This window comes from Perca flavescens, chromosome 8 (genome assembly GCF_004354835.1).
Source record: "Perca flavescens isolate YP-PL-M2 chromosome 8, PFLA_1.0, whole genome shotgun sequence".
Classification (NCBI taxonomy): domain Eukaryota; kingdom Metazoa; phylum Chordata; class Actinopteri; order Perciformes; family Percidae; genus Perca; species Perca flavescens.
In genome coordinates this window covers 782,573-808,991 of record NC_041338.1, presented here as the reverse complement: position 1 = coordinate 808,991, position 26,419 = coordinate 782,573, and the positions used below count along the sequence as shown (strand labels likewise).

Below are 26,419 nucleotides of genomic sequence, written 5' to 3'. Positions count from 1 at the left end.
GTGTTTTTGTGACATTTAAGATAAGATGGTTGGTGTTTGATAAAGGTGTCTATCTCATCGTGGTACACAGAAGTTTATTTTAGTTTATTGTCCCCGTGGGGAAATTAGGTTGCAGCAGAAATCACATCACACACACAAGGCATTTTTAGACCTATAGACATTACTACACATAACATAGACCAGGGCACTCATGCATGGGGTGGGGGGTGGGGGGGGTTCCAGATCAGCTGGGAAAACAAGAAAAAAAAACAAGCCTTCTCCAGAAGGGTTTATGTCCTTCTGGAGAAGGCCCAGAATTGCTGAATCATCTGCAAATGTATTATTTGGGTGTACTTTCCTGTACAGGTAATTTCATCCTGTTTGTAATTTATGTGATATAACAGACAAATGTAAAAAATGCTCACTGACATAGTGCCAGTGGCTAAAATGAAAATGATTGATGGCGCAGCCCGGCATATAGCATGCTTCCAACGTCATTTCCCGCTCTAGAAGGATTTTGAAATAAACCAATACCCATTTTGTAAACAAGCACGCCTCAGCAATGGTTTTGTTTTGAAGGAGGAAGTTACTTGAGTAAAAAACTGGACTCGGTCGAGACCAACTAGAATATTTGGCCAAGTTTGAGACAAAAGAACATCTGGAGTCTGGACTTGAGTACAGAGTACTACAGCACTGCTGTCTACATGGTGAGGTGGTAATAGTGGTGAGATTTGAATAATAATTACCATTTTGTATTCGATTCAACGAGACTGTAGTGACTTTAAAGTGTTCCTCATTTTGCTGGGGACCCATTGGATCCGCCTTACGGACCGCAGAGGGACAGTGGAACCACTTAAGATCCTGGCGAACCACCGTTGCAAACAGGCTGCTATGATCATTCATGTTTAGCTCTCATTAACACAGTTGTTTATCCATGTAGCCTGTGTTGGTTAACGCTCTGCTGATCCATAAGTAAACCCAATCCACATCAAAGCAGTGGTGCAAATCCCTTAACCAGCATGAAGTGGGTTTATTATAGTGAGTCTGTCTACATTATTAATGCAGCCAGTCAGCTGGAGGACCATTTGCATTCTTTAAGTGGCCAAATTCATCCGGTTATAGACAGCTGGGCTATAGAGGAAACAACTATTGTTGACCAATAATCTGAGGTCCAAGCTTCATTATTAACGCAGAATATTTTTAATTGGCCACTTTAATTGACATTTGTACCACTCATGCAAATTTGTGGTAACCATAGTCTCACTAGGGTCTGGCTAGTCCACACAGCATTCCGTGTGTACATTCAGAAGTAGTTTTAGTCGTGCAACAGAAAACTCCGATTGGACAGATAGTCTAGCTAGCTGTCTGGATTTACCCTGCAGAGATCTGAGGAGCAGTTAACCATAGTCCTCACAAATCCACCAGAGGTTAGAACACCAACACAAAGGAAGAGGAAGGGGACGGACATCTGAAAACGGACATCCGGCGAAATTTCCAGCAGAACGAGAGCATCCCCAGAAGTGGAACGTCATGGATATAGACTACACATTTAGTTGTTGTTGAGCATCCCTATCTTCTTAATAAGACTATATGTGAGCGTACTCCGCATGTTATTATATTCAATGTGTTTAATATGTCTAGGCCTTTACATATTAATGTTTAATAGGCCATACTCCTGTGAAAAATGTGCCTAATTTTGCTGTGGACATAAAGCTTTGAGGAAAAAATGCATTTACTATTGTTTAGTATACAAGCAAAATTTAAGTTACGTTTTAATTGCCATTAATCGCTTAATTGATTATAAATGTTACCAATGATCATTTAAGGAAAGTGCTTACAATTTGCAACCCTACTGTTTACCAAATGACATTCTGGTGTCTGGTGGTATACAGCCAGCAGAAAGCTTTCCTTTCCTCGTCTGTAATCTGCTTTGGTATGAAACATGACAGACCGTCCCTTTTGGTAAACATGAGTGCGTGTGTGCACATTACTGCTGTCCCTGACATCAGCTGTTGCAGTGACTATCTGGTTAACACAAACTGAATCATGGTACTGCAATAAGCTCATGTTAGGCAGAAATGTTATTTTTCCACCACTCAAGATGTGTCAGTGTTTTTATCTCCAGTAGAAGAACTAATCTCCTTTTAAACTAACACGCCCAAACCAAAATATCTCATCATCATTCTGGTATACTGGACATAAACAGGAGGCAGCGTGGAGACTCCGCCCTTTGCTGGTAGTTGCCATGGTAACTTTAGTAGCTTAGTCTCAGAGAATGAGCCGTCATGACCCAATCGGAGGGCGAAACGTTGGCGTCAGTGTCGGTGTTGCCAAAGGTCTCTGTTTTGGCCGCTCAGACTGTAACACAACCCCGCAGATTCCAAACCAAAACGGGTCAGAAGGGTTTCCTAATGTCTCCGGTTTAGGGGCTCGGAAACACCAGAGCAGGGGGAATGAGAGGGGGAAATGTGGCAAAAGATAGCTATTTGTTTTTAAAGCAAAACGTAGCGGTGTAAATGTAGCCTTCCACAAAAGCAGGGAAAACACTGTATAAATATTTCATTAGGGGTCCATCATTAATCATGTTGCCATTAAAACAACTTGTGTTTCTGGCCACCCGACATATAGGGCTGTATGATTTTGAAAAATCTGGATCTTTCTACATCTTTATTCTTATTTAAATTGAAAAACATCATTGTTATGGTGTGATTTTTGCGGCGATCTTTAGCAAACAAAGCTGTTTTCTTAAGTCTGTAGGATATGATGTGTAGACCAGGACATCTGTGGAGCATGTCAATATTTATTTAAAATGGTATTTAGACACGTATGTCGCCTTTAACAAATATTGTGCCTCTTGCGATTTGAAAATTGCAGATCAAATTTAGATTAATTGTTCAGCCCTAGTCCAATATCCTTATTCAGCTGCTAAATGCTCCACTATGTTCAGCAGCTAGTCGCTAGCTTTGGCTGTCTCTGTTTGGTGGTGTACAGTGGGGCAATCAAAGATTCAAAAACACTGTAAAAACAACACCAGTGTTTTTACAGCGAGTTAAGAGGCTAAAAATGTCCCTATGAGCAGGGGCTGCACAATCATTTGAACATTCATCGATAATTCACTAACTCGATAGTTCCCTGTAATTACCGTGATTTTTGCGTGGTATCTGACGCTGAGAGCCACTGTCCAAGCGTCCATATTTTACGAGTTGCGAGTGAGAACAGGTTGTTCATTCCTTCAACCAGCTTCTTGAAAAGGTCGCCGGCCTGTTGTGCATATCCAAAACCTGTTGGTATCCAAGTCTTTCATAATGTTTAAAAGTAGCTGTGTCTGTTTCTCCTTCTTATCTTTTGGCCATACATCTCTATTTGATAGTTGATTTGTGTATAGCAACCATAGCAACACACAGAGCTGACTGTAAGTCGTAAACGGGCGAGAGGCCGTAAACTGCCGTGAAAACCCCGATTGAGACGCATAAAACAAATGTACGCTGTATACGTGTCCAAAGATACCGGCATATCCCAGTAAAGTATAAGAGACGGAAATGTTGGCCCTTCACTTTATTCCTTTATAGTTTGGTTTTCTTTACAGTGAGAGGTAAAGCCTCACAGAGCTGATAGCATGTGTGAAGACTCATTGTCTTGTTGGCCCCTGTTATGACCAACAGTAATAACATTCCCATAAGCTCATAACCTATACTGTTAAAGCTAGGGGTGGAAAAATCATTCACCTAAATATTTTCTGTTCATACGGTACCGCCGACTACATCATATCTGTTTCCAGCAAAATGAAATAAATGTCAGACTGACTGACTGACGTGATGTGCATTCTCCTTAGAAAACAACTAGTTTTTAGAAATGTCTCATGATATATTGTCTCTAGGTAAATAAGTGTATTATTATTATTATTATTATTAATATTAAGTGTATCTAGAAGTGTATTATTCAACTTTTGTTTTTGATAAAGAAGGGAAAGACAATCCCAACACTCAATACTATTGAATTGCGATACTTCTAGAACCGCAATAGATGAATATCTAACCAGGGCAGCCAATGTATTGGGAAAGAATCGAATCGGGACAAATGCATATCGTCCCAGCCGTCGTTAAAGCTGATGTTTGCAATGCCTCCAGTTAGAAAAGCACTGCAGCTCAATGGAGAAAAACAGAACATCCCTCCCCTGTTTATATGGCTAACTGGGTTATTGGGTTTTCCACAACATCCAAGCTTCTGGTCTCTTGGAAGTCTTTTTTCGATGCAGATTCCTCTCCTCCTTTGTGTGTACTGACCTGTGACTGTGGGAAAGTGGGCAGAGGTATCATTGGTTACACTAAGTGACCCAGCCGTGCATGATTTGAACCTGTCTGACAGGTTTTGCAGCGGTTCATGTTATCATGTCTCATAATAGTTTCCTCGCCCCCCCCTGTCAGCGTCAGTTGCTGCCTTTTTGTTGCAGATGAAGCAGCGTCTGTGTTCACACAGGGAACAGAGTGACGCTCTGTTGGTCAGAGGTACACGTCCTGCTCACAGCACTTTATTTGTTGACAGGGGAGGAGGATGCTGCGGTAAGCTGACACCCCCCCTCCTTCCATCACCTCATGCAGACCAGCGCTCCCCATTTCTTATCTTTGTTTCTGCTGATCTCTCATCTCTCTCTTTTGCTTTGTCTCTCTCTTTTCTGATGTTTTTTTTTTCGCGGGTTGCATCTCTGTGTCTTTGTCTCCGTGTCCTGGTTCTCTCGTCCATCCATTCTCCTGTTTCGCTGCAGTGAGAGCTGCTGATCAAGGAGTTTCAGGCCTCTCGGGTGTCATTACTGACATCTGAGCTGAACTGGGAGAAAGAGACACACACACACCAAACTATCCTACAATAATGTGTGGGACATATGGAGTAATGCCTTTTGATTTAGTAGAAAATGTAATTTTTTTTTTTTTTTACTATTGCTATAAAATTTGCGATGTTAGGCACAACTATAAATGTGTCTCCAACCCCAAGAAATGACAAATCAAATGTAGCATGATGTATAAATCTCTCTTCTGCACATTACTGCAGAGGGTGCCAGCTGTTAGTTGAAAACTTTATTTTGGAAAGAAAATCAGAAACCTTAAATAGCACCTGTTTTGTCGTTGTGGTGTTCCTAAATGCTCACATTCATATGAAAAACCACTTCAGGAGAACGCTGACAGTGTTGGGGCAGTTTTAGTGTGGTTAGGGAGTGAGTTCCACAGAAAGGGGGGCAGCGACTGAGCACGCCCTGTCACCCCAGGTCTGGTGCTCGGTCCTGGAGGAAGGTTGGCGTCAGCAGACCGGAGGCTTCTGGAGGGGGGCAGGGGGAGGGAGTCAGAGAGGTGGGGGGGGCTTTGAGCATTGTAAGCATTGAGTAGAATCTTAAAATGAATCCTGTGTTTAACCGGGAGCCAGTGGAGCTCATGGACAAATGGGGTGATGTGGTTACGTGCACGCTTACTGGTAAATAAGTCTTTCATTAAGATAAGATAAGATATACTTTATTGTCCCTGAAGGGAAATTTGTTTGGACTCTGTCCGTTCCACAGCTTTACAAAGACAACATACAGAAAATTAGCATCTCTCAACACATCCTCTCATGCAACACAAAACATGCTCTCATATACATTAGACAGGTGCCTATATAGTTGCACATTAAGTCCTCCTTTCAGTGGCAGTTTTTAATTGAACAACTATGGAGTTATATTCCTATCTTTATTCAAGAGCGCATTCTTTCAATTTGAGAGCATTTCTCACTGATATTACGTTCAGATTTTGTAATAATTTCCCTCAAAACCTTGCTCTCACACTCAAATGGTCATGCTCGCGCTTGGATTTGCTCTGCTTGTGCTCAAACTTTGTGCTCGGACTCAGATATGTTGTTCTGTGGACAGATTTCCTGCTCTCAGCTTTGAACCTTCTCCTCGCACTCAGCCTGATTCTGCGCGCTTGCAAATCTGCTGCTCTGGATCTCTCCTGCGCGCTTGGATTTTTCTGTGTTACAACCATATACTGTCTATGGTTACAACACTATCAAAATTCCACAACCAATAGAATGCCAGGTGTAGTGTTGACCAATGAAATGATCCCTGCCCCGTTGAGGGTGCGTTCGTTTTATGTGAGAACATCCGTTGCGGCCGGCTCCTATGTAACCATGGGTCTGTAACCCAAGTTTATTTAACCCCGCCGTCCATCGCTTTATTATTAGTATATGTCAATAATGTGCACAGAATGGTCGACGGTCTTTCACCTGCACCCATCAGGAAACGGGAGAAAGCTTTGAAGTGGGACATATCAAGTTACGTAGCTACACAACAATAAGGGTGAGTAACATAAATTAAGCACATAGCATATGGCGCTAGCCATAGCTAGCCTAGCTTGATGTCCGTAAACAAATAGCTTTTCTTTATATCGGTAGTTTAGCTAGCTAGATAGATTGAACGACATACTGTATGACGGACAGTATGTCTGTATTTACAACTGGTATTTAATGACCCCACTTTGTAATTCGTCCTCGTTTGGTTAACCATGTTCCTGGGGATTTGGCTAATTTCAGACATGCTAACATACAGCCTAGCTTGATGTCCGTAAACAAATAGATTTTCTTCATAGTTTAGCTAGATTGAACAACATATGACCGACAGTATGTGTATTTTTCCTTGTTTGGTTAACCTTGTTCCTGGAGATTTTGCTAATTTAATGTTAGAGCCAATAGTAAAACCTAAACTGTAATATAAATGAAAGAACACCAGAAACTGGATTGTTTGTGTTCGTTTTTGCATCACTGTTGTGTGTTGTTCATCAGAATTTAGGCTTCATTTCTTCATATAACATTAGTTTGAAAATGATGGATTCATATCAGTCTGTATAAAACGTTGTAATGTTAAGTACAATGTTATCACTATAATAAAAACAGATCTAGAATAATTTGCTCCTTAAATAGCAGTTTTTTTTAATGAATACAAAGCAAACTGAACAGAAAAAACAAGCATTTTCTTTTCTTTTCTTTTCTTCCAGTTGAGAATGAAGGGCTCGACCAATGCTGCATCATAGCAGCAGAGTCTTATCACCAGCCCATGAAAGCTAGAAGTCACCCTGCTGCTCCAGATCTACCTACTGTATGACTGGCTACAGACTACAACCATCTGCAACATCATCAACAGCTGCAATTAAAGTCTCTTGGGGTCATATGGGACTCTGTTGTTCTCCATACTGCATCGTACACTATATTATTTTTCGGTTTTGTTATATTAGTAGTCTACAGACAACACTAAGTATCATTACTTAATCACAGTATATATTATTCTGGTGTACACTGTTGATGTGACTCACTGCTATTGATTATTCGTCACTTTAGCTTGCTACTACCTCATAACTTTGCCTTAATTGCTCTTGTTTAGTTAATTTATTTTCTACTAGTTATATATACCTCCTATTTAATTCAATTATTCTATAACGTGTGTTGCAATACCTGAATTATCCCTCTTGTGAACACTAGGCTTATCTTTATTTTAGTTCATATCATAACCCTGCTCACAAACTCACCTGTACCTGGGTCATCAGTTTGCCAATATCAATGTTCCTGCTACAGTAAATCCTACAGGCAAAGTGTACTGCTTCACAGGAGTATGAACCATACGCTTTTTAGGTTTTGTGTCAAATATTGTGCAGTTGGTTATGAATTACTTATTGTTTTGACAAGGTAAATTAAAGCTGTTGAACAACCTGCAAGTGTCCACTCTGGTAAATTTAATTATACTGTTTTTAGATTTAGATTACAGAAAATGAAAAACCTATTTGCCTTGATAAGGGTTTTAATTGGTTGCAAGTATGAACATGGCTTTAATAATCTTATTGCTCTGAAAAACCACAATGATTTAAGAAATATCAGTGATACTTAACATTTATTAATTGATTGTTTATGTGTGCAGACATTACAGGCACCTATTCATGTAAGCAGAGAACAAAATAGTTTGCTCTCTCTTTTATCACTTAGATTATGCAGGTGATGGTGCAGAAACGGGTGAAGTCCTTGTAGATCTCTGGCACTTTGAGGACAGACCGATCCAGCAACTCTCCACTGTTGTCTTTCTATAGTGTGCTCCTATTTAAAACAAATTCATAGACATCAACACATAAGGTATTAGGTGTACATAGCTTTCTTTAACATCATTACTATTATTACTTACCTTACCTTCTCTTCTTTGGATGTGTGGACATCACAGTAATTGTCTCTCCTGGGCCTTGTTGTGCACCCTGTGAATTTAAGCAAGAAAGAAATAAGTGTATGTAACATGATTTTACAATTAAATTATTATCAGACTTGCCAACGTACTTGGTTTGTGCCACTAATGCCTGCCCTCTGCACGCAGGTGAGTACAGGGGGAACCAATGGGATTTTGCGTTTGGAGTAATGTACTGACTGGAACAACACAGTAGTGTGGTTGTACAACACTGGTCCATGCACACGGTGCAGCTCAACAGGGGTACTTCAGCCCCACCTGGAAGAAGGGAAACTGAAACAAAATACTTGTTTTTTTTCTGTTCAATTTGCTTTGTATTGATTTCATAAGGGTAAAAATAAATAACTGCTATTTTAAATAGTGTTTTATTATAGGAGTGGAATTGTACTTACAACTTTCTATACAGATATATATATATATATATATATATATATATGAATATGAATGTTATTGTTAAAATAATGTTATAAGAATTTAGAACATCTGAAAACATGCAACCGTGATGTAAAAACTTATACAAACAATCCAGTTTCTTTTGTTTTTCAGTTATATTACAGTTTAGGTTTTACAATTGCCTCTAACATGTCTGAAATTAGCCAAATCCCCAGGAACATGGTTAACCAAACGAGGACAAATTACAAAGTGGGGTCATTAAATACCAGTTGTAAATACACACATACTGTCCGTCATATGTCGTTCAATCTAGCTAGCTAAACTACCGATATAAAAAAAAGCTATTTGTTTACAGACATCAAGCTAGGCTAGCTATAGCTAGCGCCATATGCTATGTGCTTAATTTATGTTACTCACCCTCATTGTTGTGTAGCTACGTAACTTGATATGTCCCACTTCAAAGCTTTCTCCCGTTTCCTGATGGGTGCAGGTGAAAGACCGTCGACCATTCTGTGCACATTATTGACATATACTAATAATAAAGCGATGGACGGCGGGGTTAAATAAACTTGGGTTACAGACCCATGGTTACAGAGGAGCCGGCCGCAACGGATGTTCTCACATAAAACGAACGCACCCTCAACGGGGCAGGGATCATTTCATTGGTCAACACTACACCTGGCATTCTATTGGTTGTGGAATTTTGATAGTGTTGTAACACAGAAAAATCCAAGCGCGCAGAGATCCGAGAGCAGCAGATTTGCAAGCACGCAGAATCAGGCTGAGTGCGAGGAGAAGGTTCAAAGCTGAGAGCAGGAAATCTGTCCACAGAACAACATATCTGAGTCCGAGCACAAAGTTTGAGCACAAGCAGAGAAAATCCAAGCGCGAGCATGACCATTTGAGTGTGAGAGCAAGGTTTTGAGGGAAATTATTACAAAATCTGAATGTAATATCAGTGAGAAATGCTCTCAAATTGAAAGATTGCGCTCTTGAATAAAGATAGAAATATAACTCCATAAACAACCCTCTCGGATGCATTCTCTGCAATAAGTGTAGCACAGCCTTTGCACAATGAGATATTGCACAAATAACATATTGCACAACCCCAATAGCCTACGTATTGCACAAATGACACATTTCCACATAACCTATGCAGTACACAATGACATATTGAGCAATCCAACAGCCCATGTATTGCACCACTAGCATATTGCATAACCCCAATAACCTACTTATTGCACGATGACCTAGTGCACAACCCAGCCAGCCACCCCGGCAGGGGGTGAGCCAGGTTGGGACTAAGACGGACAGAGCAACGGTGCCTCTGCAAACTAGCCGCGGGAAGGAAGTTGTTTTGGTGGAACATGTGCACGTAGGGAGCCTAGCTCTGGAATTCATTTGGCTGTCGAGTGTGTCTGATTGGAATTTTATTTAAAAAAAAAAGATGGAACAAAGGAAAAAATCCTGCACTCTGCTCTTGCTATAGCATCACTGTTTAGTTACAGAAAACTAAAGTTTCGGTCCCTCCAGACCTTCATCAAGAGTATCTCAAACAACAAACACAACCGGGCTTAACTACATTTCGCCCCTCCCATTCTCTGTCCCCAGGTGTGGGACGATAGACGATCACTTTTCAATGGGAGTCTCTCAATAACACGTGTCACATGTGCAACTTTTGACATTCATACAGGCAATCAATATCTTAATTCAATTGCAATACTACATACAACAATCTCATATCCATATCAGGAATATACAGTGACTCAAAAAAAGATAACTATAATTTGGTTGTCTGTTGTAGTTTGGAGGATGTTTCCCGAATCGACCTGAGTTTAGAATGGCAACACAAACAGAAGGTGAGGGACATCTGGCCGAAAATGAGGGGCATCCTGCGGCAATGGAACAGTCCCGTAGATGAAACGCTGTCGATATATAGACGGCTTGAGCGCTACCATAGTGGATATTGTTGCAGTAGTCGATCCTGGATGTTACAAATGAATGAATGAGGGTTTTTGTTTTTTTTATGCTGTTTAGAAATGACCTAAAGTGATTTAGCCCTTGAGTTTTGGCCGAAGTATGAGATGTAGAAACTGTCATGTTAACATTTAAATGGATTAAAAAGTTAAAAAAAAAAAAAAAAAAAAATCCCCAGCATTGTCCTTTGTGTAAAATGGTGTGTGTCTCAGGTCCTTATTGTTTGTTTGTCTCCTCAGATGACACTGATGGACCTCCTCCTCCTCCGCCTGCTGCAGAGCGTCAGGTGAGAAAGAAAGAAGAGAGACATAGAGCACGTCACTCTTTTAAATGTGATTAGTAAAATGCATTTCGTTGTACTATTTTTATTTTTAAGGTCCAATATAGTGAAATTATTTATTTTTTTATTTATAGTATCAAATCATAACAAGAGTTTTCTCAAGACACTTTGCAGATAGAGTAGGTCTAGACCACACTCTATAATTTACAGAGACCAAACGATTCCCCCAAAAGCAGGCATTTAGTGCTTTAGATTCATAATAATTATAGCAGTTGGTATGATGAACAGTGGCAATTATAAAAACAATAAAGATAATGGAACTATGACTAGAAATAATAGTTGTAGCAGTTCAGGGCGGAGCACGGCGTAGTAGGGCATAGCAGGGCGTGGCAGGGTGCCGAGCAGGACCACGGTGACAGCTGCAACCATGATTTAGGAGCCATCGCAATCCAAGGAAAACTGTGAGGCGAGAAAATATAAGGACTCCAAAAATAGGTTAAAATTGGGATTTTGCGTTTTTTGCTCATAAATATTAATTAGTAGTGGGCTGAACATTAGGGGGGGGGATAAGCACTTTTTATTTTACTATATCTCTTTATATAAATATTTTTTTCTACTACTATGGGCTAACCGTTAACATAGAAACAATCAGACATACATGTAAATGCCCTCTGTAAATAGACAGTATTTTACATGGCTAAGCTGCCACCTGCTGGTAACCCTAACCCATTCAATAAACAGAAACATAACTCTTGCAGTGCACGTGAACAGATGCACAGTATTAGCTCACACATAAAATACCACACTCGTGAATTAGCCTACTGTTGCTAATGTCCATTCATAAATCCTACATAACATCGTCCCGTACCCACAGGACATCAGACTTACTTATTGATGCACGCACAGAGCAGTGTCCAAAAACGTAGTCCAATGAGGGGAGAAAGGAAAGTGTGATAGTGTTCCACATAACGCCTTTTCTCTCTCACTCGAGACCGCTGTGTCCAAGCCGGGGCACAGAGCACGACCTTACTGCATGCTGATACGTTACAGTCTGCGTACGTTACTAGTCCAGGTAGAGCGAGCTGTTACTGACAGGGAGAGAGAGAGAGACTGAAAGGGGAAAAAAAAGTAGCTTCCACTTAAGGGGTCCTGTCTTGCACCTTGCGCAGCACAGCGCAAAGCCCGATGCAAGTCTCTTTGCTAGTTTCAGACCGAGGCAGTTGTCAGTTTCCCTCCAGCGCTCGCAACTAGGATTAGTGTTTCTGACAGGGTGGGGGCGTGGCATCACGATGTTGGCTCTCCATCGTGATGTTGGCCAGCCATCACGATGGACGATGATATTGTCCATTGGCACAATCCTAATCACCGGTGAATTAGCCATGCGCTACCCTTGGCCATAACCGGACACACCACTATCTCCTCACTGTAAACACTGAGTGTTGCTGGTTTTTCGAGGGTATTAAGTCCCATCAATGCTATAAAAAGTACCGGATCGAACTTAAATAAAATAACATGCTTCAACAACTCTGAATTATACAATAAAAGCTCCTTAATTTCCGGTACAGTAAAAATTTAAATTTTTAGAAGGAAAGAGTGTCGGCCGAGCTTCGCCCAAGCGTCCGAGGTTAGGTTTTGCAGTAACAGACAACGTAACGAGGCAGAAAGCCATTCTGTTGGTCATCAATCAAATGACCATGGCCTTTCTATCCATTGTATTTCTGTGATATTTACTATTGCCTTGTTGTATGTCCCCGTCCGTCCCTCCAGCTGGTCCAGTCGCTGGGTGTGGCCATCTACAGAGCTCTGGACTGGGGGCTGGACGACAGCGAGGAGCGGGAGCTCGGCCCGCAGCTGGAGAGCCTGATTGAGCGCATGGCCGGGGGGGACCAGGGGGGGGAGGAAGTCTGCACCGGCAGGAACGGCGCCACAGATGAGGGCTACAGCGGCCAAGAAGAGGAGGAGGAGGAAGAGGAGAAGCAGGAGGGAGTGATCAGGCCGGTGTGTACGTTCCGCCAGGTGGTGGCGCTGTGTGCGTCTCGGCTCGCCAACCCAAGCTTGGCTCCAGAGCACTACCAGGCCGTCTGCAGGGCTCTGTTTGTAGAGACTCTGGAGCTGCAGACCTTCCTCAGCAAGATCAGAGATGCTAAGGAGGTATGTTAGGTTGTCGTGTCAATATTAAGTTAAGCCAAGTCTCCTATTGCCTGCTCTATCTCCACAGCGCTGTGGAGGAAGGTCTGGCTACACCACAGATACATTCTGTGATAGGAGAAAAAATGCTCTGGGTTGTTTGCATTTCTTTAAACCAATCACAGTCGTCTTGGGTGGCGCTAAGCTCCAGACGCGGCGATGGTGGCTCTGTTAAATAGTCTTGGGAAGGAACTTGTTATCAGAATACTTTACTTTATTGATCCCCCTCAGGGAAATTATTCAGTTGCAGTTGCTCACAGTCACATTCAAGATAAAATAAGAGTAAGAAAAGAGCAAGTCAGTAAGTGTATACTGTAAATAAGTAGAGAGTAGAGAGAGCACCAGCCACCACAGACTTCTAAAACATCCTCAGCATCTTCTGACAGATGTTGAAGGACCTTAGCCTCCTCAAAAAATAGAAGCGACTACTCCAGAGTTTTTGATCCGGTCCAGTTTATTGTCTGTGTACTTCCAGGTATTTGTAGTCCTCCACTATGTCCACACCGACCCCTCGGATGGAGAAATGGGTCACCGGTGCCTTCCTCCTTCTCACTCCGTCCACTACCAGCTCCTCTGTCTTTGTCACATTGAGCTGCAAATAATTGTCCTCTCACCATGTGACAAATTTAACTGTTCACACAATACAGTAACGTGAGCTATTTAATATTTTGCAGAGCCACCGTCGCTGTGTCCAGAACTGCAGCCCTTTGCTTCATGTCATTTCCCCTCTCTCTCCCCTATCATGTCGCAGCTGTCCTATCAATGCCAAAAAATATGTGTGGTGAATTGTTTTTTGGTTTTCTTGTTTATTAGATTACCAATTTCAAGACGAAAACAGAAAACATTTCAAATTGTATTTTATATAATTTCTAAACTGTATGTATTTTATTTTCTATCCCTCTTTGCCACTTGTCAGGCCGCCTTTGTAAATAAGAACCTGTTCTTAATGACTTGCCTGTAAAAATAAAGGTGAAATAGTTTGATGAGTACAACCCCTTTTAGATCTTGCACATGTGGTAGCTAGTGTTTGAAATGTTACCGTTATCACTGTAGCTTGCAATTAATAAAATAAAAATAAATAAATGTGTCTTTGTTTTGTTGCACAGATGCTGAAGAAGATCACAAAAGAGGAAGCACCGGAAAACAGGCCTACATCTGAGCTGGACGCACTGAAACACACAGACTGGGTGAGACGAAACAAGGGAGGACAATATGGCAGTGTGTTGGACTAAAGAAGGCAGTGTTGTCGTGCTGACGCGTGCTGATGTGTGTGTTGTTGTTTCCATCCCAGGCCCGTCTGTGGGTGCAGCTGATGAAGGAGCTCCGGCAGGGCGTGAAGCTGAAGAAGGTGCAGGAGCAGCCGTTCAACCTGCTGCCCACCGAGTTCAGCCTCACACCCTTTGAGATGCTGATGCAGGACATACGAACTCGCAAGTTCCAGCTACGCAAAGTCATGGTGAGAGGCAAGACTTGGTTTAAACTAGGGATGTCCCGATCCCAGTATCGGTGGGGTATCGGCATTCACCCAGTTTACCTTACTCCGATCATGTACATCAGCTAGTAGTGACCGCCGCCTTTCATCACACACGCTCTGTGCCACAGACGCACCGCCAGACTGCTTGGATGCCGGCACCTTTAAACCAACATGGCGTGCGGCCACTCACCAGTGTCTGTCACAGTGTCTCGCGGCTTGCCGGCCCTTGGCAACAATTTATAAAGTCCATCTTTCTTAGGTTATGTTCACACTTGGTGCCAGCTGCCACTGTCTGTTTTACATTATAATCCTATGGAGTAAACAGTGCTTTTTTGAACGCCACTGCCGACTTCTTTTCTGCAGCTCAGAGCATCTTTCTCATAACAAGAAAAAAATGGAGTTGAAGCACAGCGAGTTATACGGTATGACCGCGTGCTCCCTGTACAGGGAACTCTCTTTGTTTTATGTAACGTTAGTAGCACTGCTCTCTCTCTCTCTCTCTCTCTATTCTTTTTTTAGCTCACTCCACCGCTTTGTTTTATTTAACGTTAGCACCGCTCCACATAGCGCTCTAGGATGCTGTAGCTGTTGTTATAGCAACAAAAGATGCTCCGGGCTACTTTTTGGAACCAAAACGCTGCCAGCAACTACAAAAGCGCTCTAGTCAACTTTTCCTTGTCAAAAAAGTTGTGAACATAGCCTTAGTGACCCGTGTAAACACGAAAAGAAAATCAAAGATTGAGTATTAAGTGCAAGAGCCATCACTAAGTGTAGTTTTCGTAGTCCAGCAGGGAACCTAAAACAGTTTATTCTTTGGTTGGGTGTTTGCTGGGATCCTAAAGAAAACTGTTTTGGCGTTGAGAGAAAAGACTCACTTGCTGCACTAATGTAAATGTATTAAGCGTAAGACATGTTTGAGTTACTTTGTTTACTTAGTTATTTTTGTAAACAAAAAAAGGTGTGCAGCTCTATTATCTGAGCAAATACAAGTATTTGATCAGGACGCGGTATCGGCAGATATTCAATATTTAAAAAATCGGATCAGGCGTCAACAAAGCTGATCTCTCGTTTAAACTAATCAAACATTAGGTATGATGTGAATATGACAATATGAAAGCAGTTAAAATGTCTATGCCATGAACGCAGATGAAATGTCAGTTGAAGAGTAATAGCTGAGAGCAGATCAGGTGAACTGTAAACAATTATAGCACTTTAAATTTCAGTTGTAGACTAAGCGACAGAGATGATGAAAGTGTCTGCTCTGCATATCGTTGATATCGTCGTTAAATGCTTAAAGCTGTTGAAATGTCAGTGAGTGACTTTGGTTTTCTTCAACCTGGACTCTATTTCCCTATGTTGTTGTGTCTAAGTGACTGATGGGAACAACTATCTTTGAAATTAGTCCAGTAAGCAAGACTGCCACTGACAGACTCAGATTATTATTGATTAGTGTCTGACAACATTATGGAAAAGATCCCAACAGAGATGGACCTTTTTGTTAAAGTGCCCATATTATGGAAAAATCACTTTTTCTGGGATTTGGGGTGTTCTTTTGTGTCTCTGGTGCTTCCACACTTTGAAAAAAATCCATCCATGGTGTTCTGAGTGAGATACGGTTTCTGAATGTGTCCTACCTTCAGTCTCCTGGTGAGCTGTTCAAAATCGTGTCGGACTGTGACGTCACAGTCCGAAATGAGCTGGCTAACCACAACCGTTAGCTTGTAGCGTTAGCGTTAGCATGCTAACGCTAGCATGCGACGTCGTTCTCAATAGCAAAGCACTGCTACAACACACACAAGTTCACCATAATCTACAAAAGAATTACTAACATGTGCTCCCTCATTTAGAAGTCTCCCAGCTAATCCTGCCTTGTAACTGACCAAAGTTGGAGAAACAGGCTTTCTTTTACTGTCTCTAGAGTTAGCTAGCTGACATGCTCTACATCTGAGCTACTGAGCATGTGCAAGTGCAATCAAAGATAGTACAGAAGAAGAAGATGAAAAGAGGTCTCACTCTGTAGCTAAAACAGAAATCAGGTGAAAAGAGGATCTGCAGCAGTGAGAGAGAGCTGTGCAGTACAACAAAAATCTGGTGTTTTTAGAAAATTAAACCATGTAAACCTATTCTGGTACAACCTTAAAATACAGTTATTAACCTGAAAATTAGCATAATACGGGCGCTTTAAAGAGTAAAAATGTAGTTTAATCAGAAGCGGCTCTGAAATCTGCATCGTCAAACTCAGCTGACACTTAAAATAAACATCACTTTTATGAGCCAGCATATCTCTACATGTAAATGGGTGAATTAAGGGTTTATTTCAACCAAACCAGAGTGGGGATTGTTGGAACAGTGGTAAGATGAACCAAGACAGCTTTTGGTAGTTTTATTTAGTTTCTGTCCACTTTGAATGAAGTGTGTTTTGCATTGGTAAATTACTGTTTAGTTAAATCTAGTCTGGTGGGTTTGGTGATAGGGATTTTTTCACAGTTTCATGTTAAACTAAAAGGATCTTACTCTTTAACTAAAAGGTCTATCTCTGTAGGGATCCTTTCCATAATGTTGTCAGACACTTAGAATAATAATCTGAGCCAGCAGCAAAAACAGAACTTTTATCAACCCTAACTGACGATTTTGACACTATATGTTTTGGCCCTACGTGATTAAATTGCAGCCCGGTTTGTGGCTGCCAGTTAGAGTTCTCCCTCAATACTGGACCAAATTCAAATACGGTTGATCACATTACTCACTTAGACGACTTTGCATGAGAAAATAGGGTCCCAGTTGAAAAATACCGAAATTCCCCTTTAACTCCGGAGAAATGTTTTCATCATCACTTGACTCTTCTTATTTACTGTTCCAACGGGGCACGGGGACGTTGAGGGCAGACAGGACTGAGACTGTGACGCCGGTCTGTCATTTAAAGACCTTGAAGACACTCTCCTCTGTTTTCAGGCACTCCACTGCACCATGTACGGTATAGGCTTTATTACAGGAGGAAAATGCAGTCACCTTGAGGCCTTCTCCACGGGCAGATACATAATTCAGCCTCAGAACACAAATATTAATGAAGGCTTCTCTCAGCCTTCTGTTCTCGCAACTCTGCAGATACCCTCAGCTCTACGGAGCACTTTAGCTTCTTACAGCTCTTTGTTTTGGTTTCATGACCTCAACCTAACCCTTTTGGTTCAGTCTCTTTGCTCTTATCAACTGTGTCTCCACCAGCAGGCAGCTCTTTTCAGTGAGAAAGCTGCTGTACTGTACCTGCTCAACACCAAATGGCAGACAAAGTTAGCAACTCTGCTGAGCATTTAGCAGCTAAAGAGAGATTTTATTTAAGATGGTGCAGAAGACCCGGAAACACTGACCAATCAGAGCAGACTGGGCTTTTTTGGAAGGGGGCCTTAAAGAGACAGGTGCTAAAACGAAGCGTTTCAGACATAGGGTGAATACAGGTATATTCAGAATAATGTGTTTTGTTAAACATTAAACATGTAAACATGTTTCAGTAGAAACCCAAAATACAAGTATGAACCTGAAAATGAGCATGGTACGGGACCTTCAAGAGTTGGTGGAGACCCAAACAGAGCTAAAAGGAGAGTTAATTGCTGCGGGATGTGTTGGTGGGTACATATGCTAACATGTTTGCCATATCCCCTTTATCAGGTGATATGCCAATGTGTTGACAGCTTGTTGCATTGCTGCGTCACTGTATGATTTACAGACACTACAGTTGGTGTGGTGTTTCTTGTTTTACTCAGGTGGACAGTGACATTCCCACGAGTGTAAAGAGAAATGCCCATGAACTGATACTGGATTTCATCAGATCAAGACCTCCACTTAAACCAGTGAGTGGGTTTCGCCTTTTAATAGAAGTTCACTACTGCAGTGTGAAGAAGGGTACATGTGTGCAGTTGTTCTTGCCGTTTACAGTATACCCTGAAAACCTCTGAGTGGGTATCACACAGAATCGGTAGAGAATGCTGTATGCAATAACCAGACAGGTAGAAAGAGACTTGTATAGATGAAAGTGAATAGTATTTGTCTGTAAAAAAATATGTATCCATTCCTAATAGACCTGTTTTAATAACTGTTGCCAGCATTTTCCACAGTAAAACCATCACCCTAGCCTTGATACATACTGATATTAATAATACACACCCAGGGATGTGTTTTGCATTAAGTTGTAAACTTAGAATAATTTGTTCTGTGATTAGATATAACTGTATATAGAGTTACACCGGTTTATCAGCCATTTTATAATGCCTCCGCCCAAGCGACAACCGTGGCCCAATTTTTTCGGGTTGTCCGTCCCATTATTGTGAACGCGATATCTCAGGACCTCCTGGAGAATGTTTTTTTTTTTTTTTTTCTCTAATCTTGCACAAACGTCCACCTGGACTCAAGGATAAACTGCTTTGATAGTGGTGGTTATAACTCAAGAATTCCTAGACTAATTATGACAACATTTCACACAAATGTCTTAACAGGATAAAATGATGAAGTGATGATATATCCAAAAGGTCAATTTCACTCTGACATCATAATGTTCTGCAAAAACACCGTTTCTGGCCATTATTCCACAGCCATAACTCAGGAACACAAAGGGCAACATTTAATCGTGAAACTGTGGTGATTGTTTAGATCTTCTGTGCTGCCGAGTTGATGATGTGTGTGAAGCGTGTTTTTGCCAAAAAAGATACACTTAATACCTTTTAAATTAAATTGCTTCAAAGTCTTCACAACCTATATTATTTGAGTCTGGATAGACATGGATGTAAACTGCAACTTGACATACAACTGCAAGCCGGTGATTCTAGTTTAGTATATTGGTCAGTCAGCAATGTTCTTCACTGATATATCATGGCTATGGTGCTGTTTGCTTCATTACATTGTTGTGAATTATGCTCAAAATGTATTACTGAGTTTTTACCATCAATCGACTAGTACTACATGTTATTCTGTGTTTCACTGTCTAATGACGGTCTAAACGCTGTTTCAAAAGCTTTTACACCCAGTCGAAAAAACACCGGAGACATTTTGAATGGGTGGTTACATCATATCTTTAAAACATGGCACCTTTTCCTCCATACATGTTTGTATACATTTTGGCCTTGACAGCACCAAGAGAAGCAAAATCTTATCATGTCTTTTAGGTTTCTCAGAAGTATGGATATGTTGTAATTGTTTCTCCTCATTAGGTTTCAGAGCGCAGCCTCCCCCCTCCTCCGCCGCAGCAGCAGTGCCTCCATGACCGGGTCCTGGCCGAGATCAAGCAGGAGAGAAAGCTCCGGCCCGTGGTCCTGCCCAGTTCCAGACGTAAGGGCACAATCCTTCTCCTTGGTTTGTGGTGCTTGGGTGGGAGATGTCTGGGATTTCCCCCTTTCTGGTCTACATATCCCTGCCTCTGCTCAATTATTTGTATTAAACGACTGTTGGTCAAGTTGTTTACCTTTTTCGGTAATTGAAGCATTATGTGGAGATGCCACTAGAGCGGAGGTCTGCATGGGTTACCATGGTTACACGTCTCCAATGGCTAGGAGGCTCTCAGGAAGTGATGTACAAAAGTATGTTGGAACGATAGTATATATATTGAGTATGTAGAGCAGAGTATGTATGTATGCAACCAATGACTTCAGGGCTGAACTATAGACTGTACATTCTGTACTGTAGCCTGTGAGGGTCACACTACAGTTAGGCACTGCACACAAGTCTGTAAGCTGTAGTGTCTAATGAGTATTTTTCCATTTCGAGCTTCAGTGCATGTGTAGGTGGCATTGGCATTTCATAAACATTGACCAGCTATTTACAGATCAAGGTCAGTGTAGTCCGGTGTGTGGGTCACTGATAAAGGAGTGACACAACACACCACCTAAACAACACCGTGACTGGACAACTTGCTTTGTTTAGAGCTGCTGTGGGTTATTTGTGAAAAGGAGGAATCGGATTTGTACAGTCGGGTGACCTAATGCTTAGGTGTGCTGTCCCTTCAGTTCAACCCTTTTTAGTAAGCCTCATACTTTCTGATCAGAGTCAGAAAAGAGTTTATTGCCACAGTAAGTTACACCTACGTGGAATTTGCTTTCGTGAATGGTGCATACATACACAAACTAACATGTTACACATAAATAGGAAATAAACAATAAATACAGAAACATAATAGCTATTTAGCTTAAGAAAAAAAGAGACTGAATGGGCTGAGTGTAGAAGAATGCACCAAATTCTGTTGTTTTGTAAAACAACAATATCTTAGTAAATTAAATTATTTGTACTTTTAAGATGTACAAATGTACTTTCTATCATTTGAAATTAAACATACAGTGTGTCGTATTTAAAAGCAGTATACTACGAGTTTGCATGCTGCCTCCTGTTTACCCCGGCATGCACATGTCCAGTATACCAGAATGTTGATGAAATATGAGGTTTGGGCGTGTTAGTTTAAACAGATTAGTTCTTCTACTATAAATTTAGCTCCAAATACGACTCGTTGACTCACAGCAACATTAAGAGAAGTGGAAAAGCTATATGGGGACTGCAACATAGCTTTTCCAACATTGTTGGTTTACATTAATTATACTAATGTCTCAAAATGAGTGTGGTAATGTGTTATTGATGCTAAAATGCTACACAGGGTACATCTCAGAATGACTGCCCTCTGATCTCACCGTCTCTGACTTATTTGTTCCCTGACGGTGTTTTTTGGTTCCTCCTCCCTCAGCATTTGGATCACTGCCTTGCCTGGCTCAGACTTGTCCTTGTAAAGGTAAATCTACTTCATGCATCGACCTGTCCGTGTCCGAGCCCGGGCCTCGGCCGCCGTCCCGCCCTCGCATCCTGCTCAAGGCTCCGACTCTGGCAGAGATGGAGGAGATGAACATATCCGAGGTGAGGCCAGGCAGCAGCTTGTTTAGGGGGTAATGTTGGAATCATTAGCTGTGTTTGAAACTGTTCACTCATTTACTCATTCGCTATTCCCTATAGACTGTTTATTAAATATATACATATAATATAAACTATATTGGGAACGACCAAAGATTTGAGACCCTGAAAACATCGTTGTGTCAGTAAATGCTCCAGTTCTTTGTTTGACGGAGGCGGGCGCGCCCACATCATGTTAACAAACCGAAACAAAAAGACTTGAAACAAACGGAGCCCTCAGGAGGAGAGTAAGAGGTTTTATATACTGTATGTTGCATATTACATTTCCACTGTTTAGAAACCCAAGCCCGCTCCATTTTTCCTTTTTCAGTTTTTCTCCTCCGGGAAAACGTGGCACTTTACAGATAGAGTAGGTCTAGACCACACTCTATAATTTACAAAGCCCCAACAATTCCAACAATTACAGTAATTCCCTCAAGAGCAAGCAGTGCGACAGTGGCGAGGAAAAACTCCCTCTTGGGAAGAAACCTCGGACAGACCCAGGCTCTTGGTAGGCGGTGTCTGACGGGCCGGTTGGGGGTGTGATGAACAGTGGCAATAGTAGTCACATTAATAATGGAACAGTGACTGGATGTAGCAGGAAGCTGCAGGGTTCAGCAGGAAGCAGCAGGGTTCAGCAGGAAGCTGCATGACATTGCAGGGCACCGCTGAGCTCAGCAGGGAGTGCAGCAGGACCACGGCGACAGCTGGAACCAGGATCTTGGAGCCAACGTTCTCCAAGGAAATACGCTGGGGGAAAAAAGGACCAAAAAAAAGGACTCCGGGGAGTAAACTCCCCAGAAGCTAGGATTAGTAACAAGCATTTCTGGGACAGGATACACACAAATAGTAATAGTAATAGTAATAGAAAGGGAGAGGAGAGAGCAGCTCAGTGTGTCAAAGGAAGGAAGGAAGTCCCCCGTCAGTCTAGAACTATAACAGCGTAACTAAGAGAGACAGGTCATAAGGAGAGGTAGCCTGTTCGGGCTTTGAACTCTCCCCCTGCCGGATCGGGCTTGGCTGGCCTGTCTCCCTCTACTTTGTTATGTATTATTAATCTAACAATTATGAAGAGAAGCAGGTGGGCCAGTTAGGTGAACACTGCCACTCCTCACTCCCTAACTATAAGCTTTATCAAATAGAAGAGTTTTAAGTTCATTCTTGAAAGCAAATACAGTTTCTGCCCCCTGAACTAGGCTCTGGTGGTACCTAGACTCTAGGTACCACCAGTAACTCTGCATTCTGGGAGCACAGTGCTCTATTGGGACAATAGGGTATTATGAGCTCTTCTAGATATGATGGTGCTAGACCATTTACAGCTTTGTAGGTCAAGAGAAGGATTTTAAACTCAATCCTGGATTCAACAGGAAGCCAGTGCAGAGAAGCTAATACAGGAGAAATATGATCTCTTTTCTGAGTTCTTGTGAGAACACGCGCTGCAGCATTCTGGATCAGCTGGAGAGTCTTAAGGGACTTATTTGACCAACCTGACAGTAGGGAGTTACAGGATACAGGAGTAAAATGTAGGGTACATCGTATGTACACTCAAATTAGCTGTGCATTAGGGGTATTTGATAGTGGACTATATAGTGAATGAAATTAACCGCTGAGAATTAAGACACCACTACAAAATGGCGAACACACTATATAGGGAACTATTTCTGTGATAGGGAACGGTTTCCAACACAGCTAGAGTTGCCGTCCCTTACAGGGCTCACTGGTGTTTTCCACAGTTACACGTACTTTGTTTCCCAGCTTAAGTGGGTTAAGATGCCTCTGCACAGTTGCATGATGACACAGAGGGTGGAAAGTGAAACAATGATTGAGATGATCCTCTTCTCTTTTGCACAAAGACTCAACAACATGGGAAATCATCTTTAGAGGGAAAAAAGTAGCATAACCATTTTCAAAGGGGTCCCTTGACCTATTACCTCAAGATATCTGAATGAGTCTTAAGTCTCCGCTTTACAGACAAGCGCACTTTATGCTAATCCCTTGCAGTTTGGGCAATAGACATGCAGTTTTTCTTATGCAGTATTCATTTATTTCCACCTGTTCTAAAATGGTGTATTAAAATATGTCTGCATAATGGGGACTGGGAAGCTGAGACTCTTGTGTGTGATGATGTAAGTCCCCATTGTAGCCATTTCAATTTAGTGAGACCATTTTCTGAAACCTGACCTCCCCATTAGATGATCTGTTTTGACCTCAGGGGTAATCTCATCCTCATGACCCTTTACAACCACAAACTGGAGACCGAGGACTTTCAGAGGAGGTATTGCTCTCCTTGGTTTGTTGACTATCTTTCTCAGCAGTTTCCAGAACAGAAGTGCTCCCTATCCAATCGCCGAAAAACTTAATTCTCGCATAAATCTCCAAATGTCAACATGTTTTGAAACCACATCGCAACATGGCTTTTTCTATGGTGTTCCTCAAAGTCTTGGTGTCTTAACGTGGTATTTTTGGAGAAGATTCTTGACACTTTTTTATCAATTCTCGAGTGATCAGAAATAGTTAAATGCTGCACCAAATCTGTGTAACAAATGGTATCAACCGAAACGTGCTGCAACAACCTATTAGACATCAGTGGGCATGACATCATCACATAAACTCATTTCATAATGTACTGAGCCCTTATACTCATTTACAATTAGTTTTAATGATTTAATAGGGATGTAACAAGGCGTTGTGAACTGGTTACAAATCAAATTTAAATGTGTAAAGATAAAAAATTAATCGCGATGCAATTTTTGAACAGCCTAGGTTCGTGACGCCAGCTAACATACAGCAGGTAACGTTAGCCTACCGTTGGCTAGTAACGTAAGCTGGCCTAAACACGGTTAAAATGCTGACTGAGTGTGTCTGTATTTCACTGGGAAGGATTCCAACAGCGGGACGTACAACAGTCTGCAGCTAAAGACACGGAGGAGATTGGCTGCACTTTGAGACAGCATGGACACTGCTACTGTCAGATAAACAGTGAGGGGACAAATTCCTTGTATGTGCAAAAAACGTACTTGGCAATAAAGCCCTTTCTGATTCTGATTCTTTAGTGTTGCGTTTGGGTCCGGCTCCGTAAGCTTGTTTTGCGTTTAAAGTTGTTGTAAAACACCCCTTTAAAGTGATGGTTCGTGGTAATTTCACCCTATTGTCCTTTGCACCATGACCTCGAGCCAAACACCCCCCCAGAAGCTTTTTTCAGCTGGGTATAACATTGGGAGAGTTAGCATAGCAGCGTTATCAGCTGAATAGCTTAGCGCAGGGGCTAATGGACCCACGTTTGTATCTCCTAAATGACCCCACTAATGATGCCCGAAATGATGTTTGGCTCGAGGTCATGGTGCAAAGGACCCTAGGGTGAAATTACTCCGAACCATCACTTTAACCATCTAGTGTTTCTTCATTTTGTGGTTTAACAGCAAACCAAAAGTTGTTGTTGTAAGTTATGATTACATTTTAAATAAATCATTTTAAATTTAACTATATGGCCTTAGCAATAAAGAAGCTTTTCTTATTATTTATTTTATTTAAGATAGAATACTATTTCAGTTGCACTTTTGATAAGAGGAAACATCTGCTGTTTTGCAAAGTTTGTATAAAGGAATATTTTTCAGTCATTTAATTCTGTTAAAATAAATTGTGAGGAAATCGTATCATGAACTTAAAATCGTAAGTTGAGTGTATCGTTACATCCCTATTAATGAATCAACTAATATATATTTCTGATGTATGACTAGACACAGTACTGAGTTGCATGTCAGAGTAGCCCCCAGGTTCCCAGCTTTCAAATGCTGTGTACCACTTCTATGTGGAATCTACTGTTGACCTGTTATCAGCCCCTAAACATCCCCTGTCCCCCACCACTACCCCCCCTATCCTCCCTGGCCCAAATGAACCACTTTAAAGCAGATTGGAGATTAAATTCTGCAAATATTTCATGAAGGACCAGCTGCAAAATATTGGATTTTCGATCCCCATCTTTTTAGGTCCCCTTTTATTTGGACAGGAAAATTATCATAGGGTGTAAAATAATCCCTTGACTATTTACAGTGCTAGAGTAATACTGCCTTTTTTTCTTTTTACAAGTGCTTTGCATTTCTGTATTTGCCAAGCTGATTGTGATTTTGAGGCTGTGTGGTTTTGAGGCTGCTGAGGCAAAAAGATTGTTGAACTAAAGTCTTAGTTTAGCAGTCCAAGCAGACCTTGACTTTATGAAGTTAGGAAAACTGCTATTTTTGTGGTCAATCTATGAAATCTCCATGACTCAGTCAACATATTGTGTCGCCCCTTTGATCAAACTTTGAGGAAGTTAAGGAAGACTGAAAGTTCAGAGGAGTGTTTCATAAACCAAGATTACCAGTTAAACCAGGCTTGTTTTCAGGATATTGTTTCATAAAAGGGGGCTAAAATAAGTCTGGCTTAAAGGCGCCCTGTGGACTTTCTTGTAAAGGAACAAAAATTATGTTACAATCCAGCGTTACTCAGCCAAATGCATTGTGTGGATCTTTGAGATCTGCTCTGCGTCAGCTCTATGAAAGTTTAATCCTGGTTCAATTTGTTAGGTTCATTCAAAACAGGCTACGTTTTGGTTTAAAAACTAATATATTTTGCTACGTTTACACCTCGCATTCACACAGCCCCTAAACCGGAGACATTAGGAAACTCTTCTGACCCGTTTTGGTTTGGAATCTGCGGGGTTGTGTTGCAGTCTCAGCGGCTCCAAACGGAGACCTTTGGCAACACCGACACTGACGTCAACGTTTTGCCCCCTGATTGGGTCTTATTGGTCACAAGTCCCATTCTCTGGGACTAAGCTACTAACGTTACCTTGGCAACTACCAGCAGTGGGCGGAGTCTCCACGCTGCCTCCTGTTTATGTCCAGTATACCAGGATGTTGATGAGATATTTTGGTTTGGGTGTGTCTACTGGAGATAAAAACACTTGGTGCACAGAGATCACTTTTGACTTAAA

The 26,419-nt window shown here is 41.5% G+C and overlaps 1 protein-coding gene across 2 annotated transcripts in view; it reads left to right on the top strand.

Annotated features, from left to right (window-relative positions):
- spire2 (spire-type actin nucleation factor 2) overlaps positions 1-26,419 on the top strand; it is a 44,866-nt gene that overhangs the window by 2,227 nt on the left and 16,220 nt on the right. Inside the window, exons 2-8 of one of the 2 annotated variants that reach the window (XM_028586214.1) lie at positions 10,831-10,877; positions 12,639-13,022; positions 14,165-14,245; positions 14,350-14,514; positions 18,291-18,377; positions 19,731-19,848; positions 21,248-21,414. In XM_028586214.1, coding sequence (XP_028442015.1) covers positions 10,831-10,877; positions 12,639-13,022; positions 14,165-14,245; positions 14,350-14,514; positions 18,291-18,377; positions 19,731-19,848; positions 21,248-21,414 — 1,049 coding nt within the window. The remainder of the gene's footprint in view (positions 1-10,830; positions 10,878-12,638; positions 13,023-14,164; positions 14,246-14,349; positions 14,515-18,290; positions 18,378-19,730; positions 19,849-21,247; positions 21,415-26,419) is intronic. The other variant, XM_028586215.1, reaches the window with a different exon arrangement.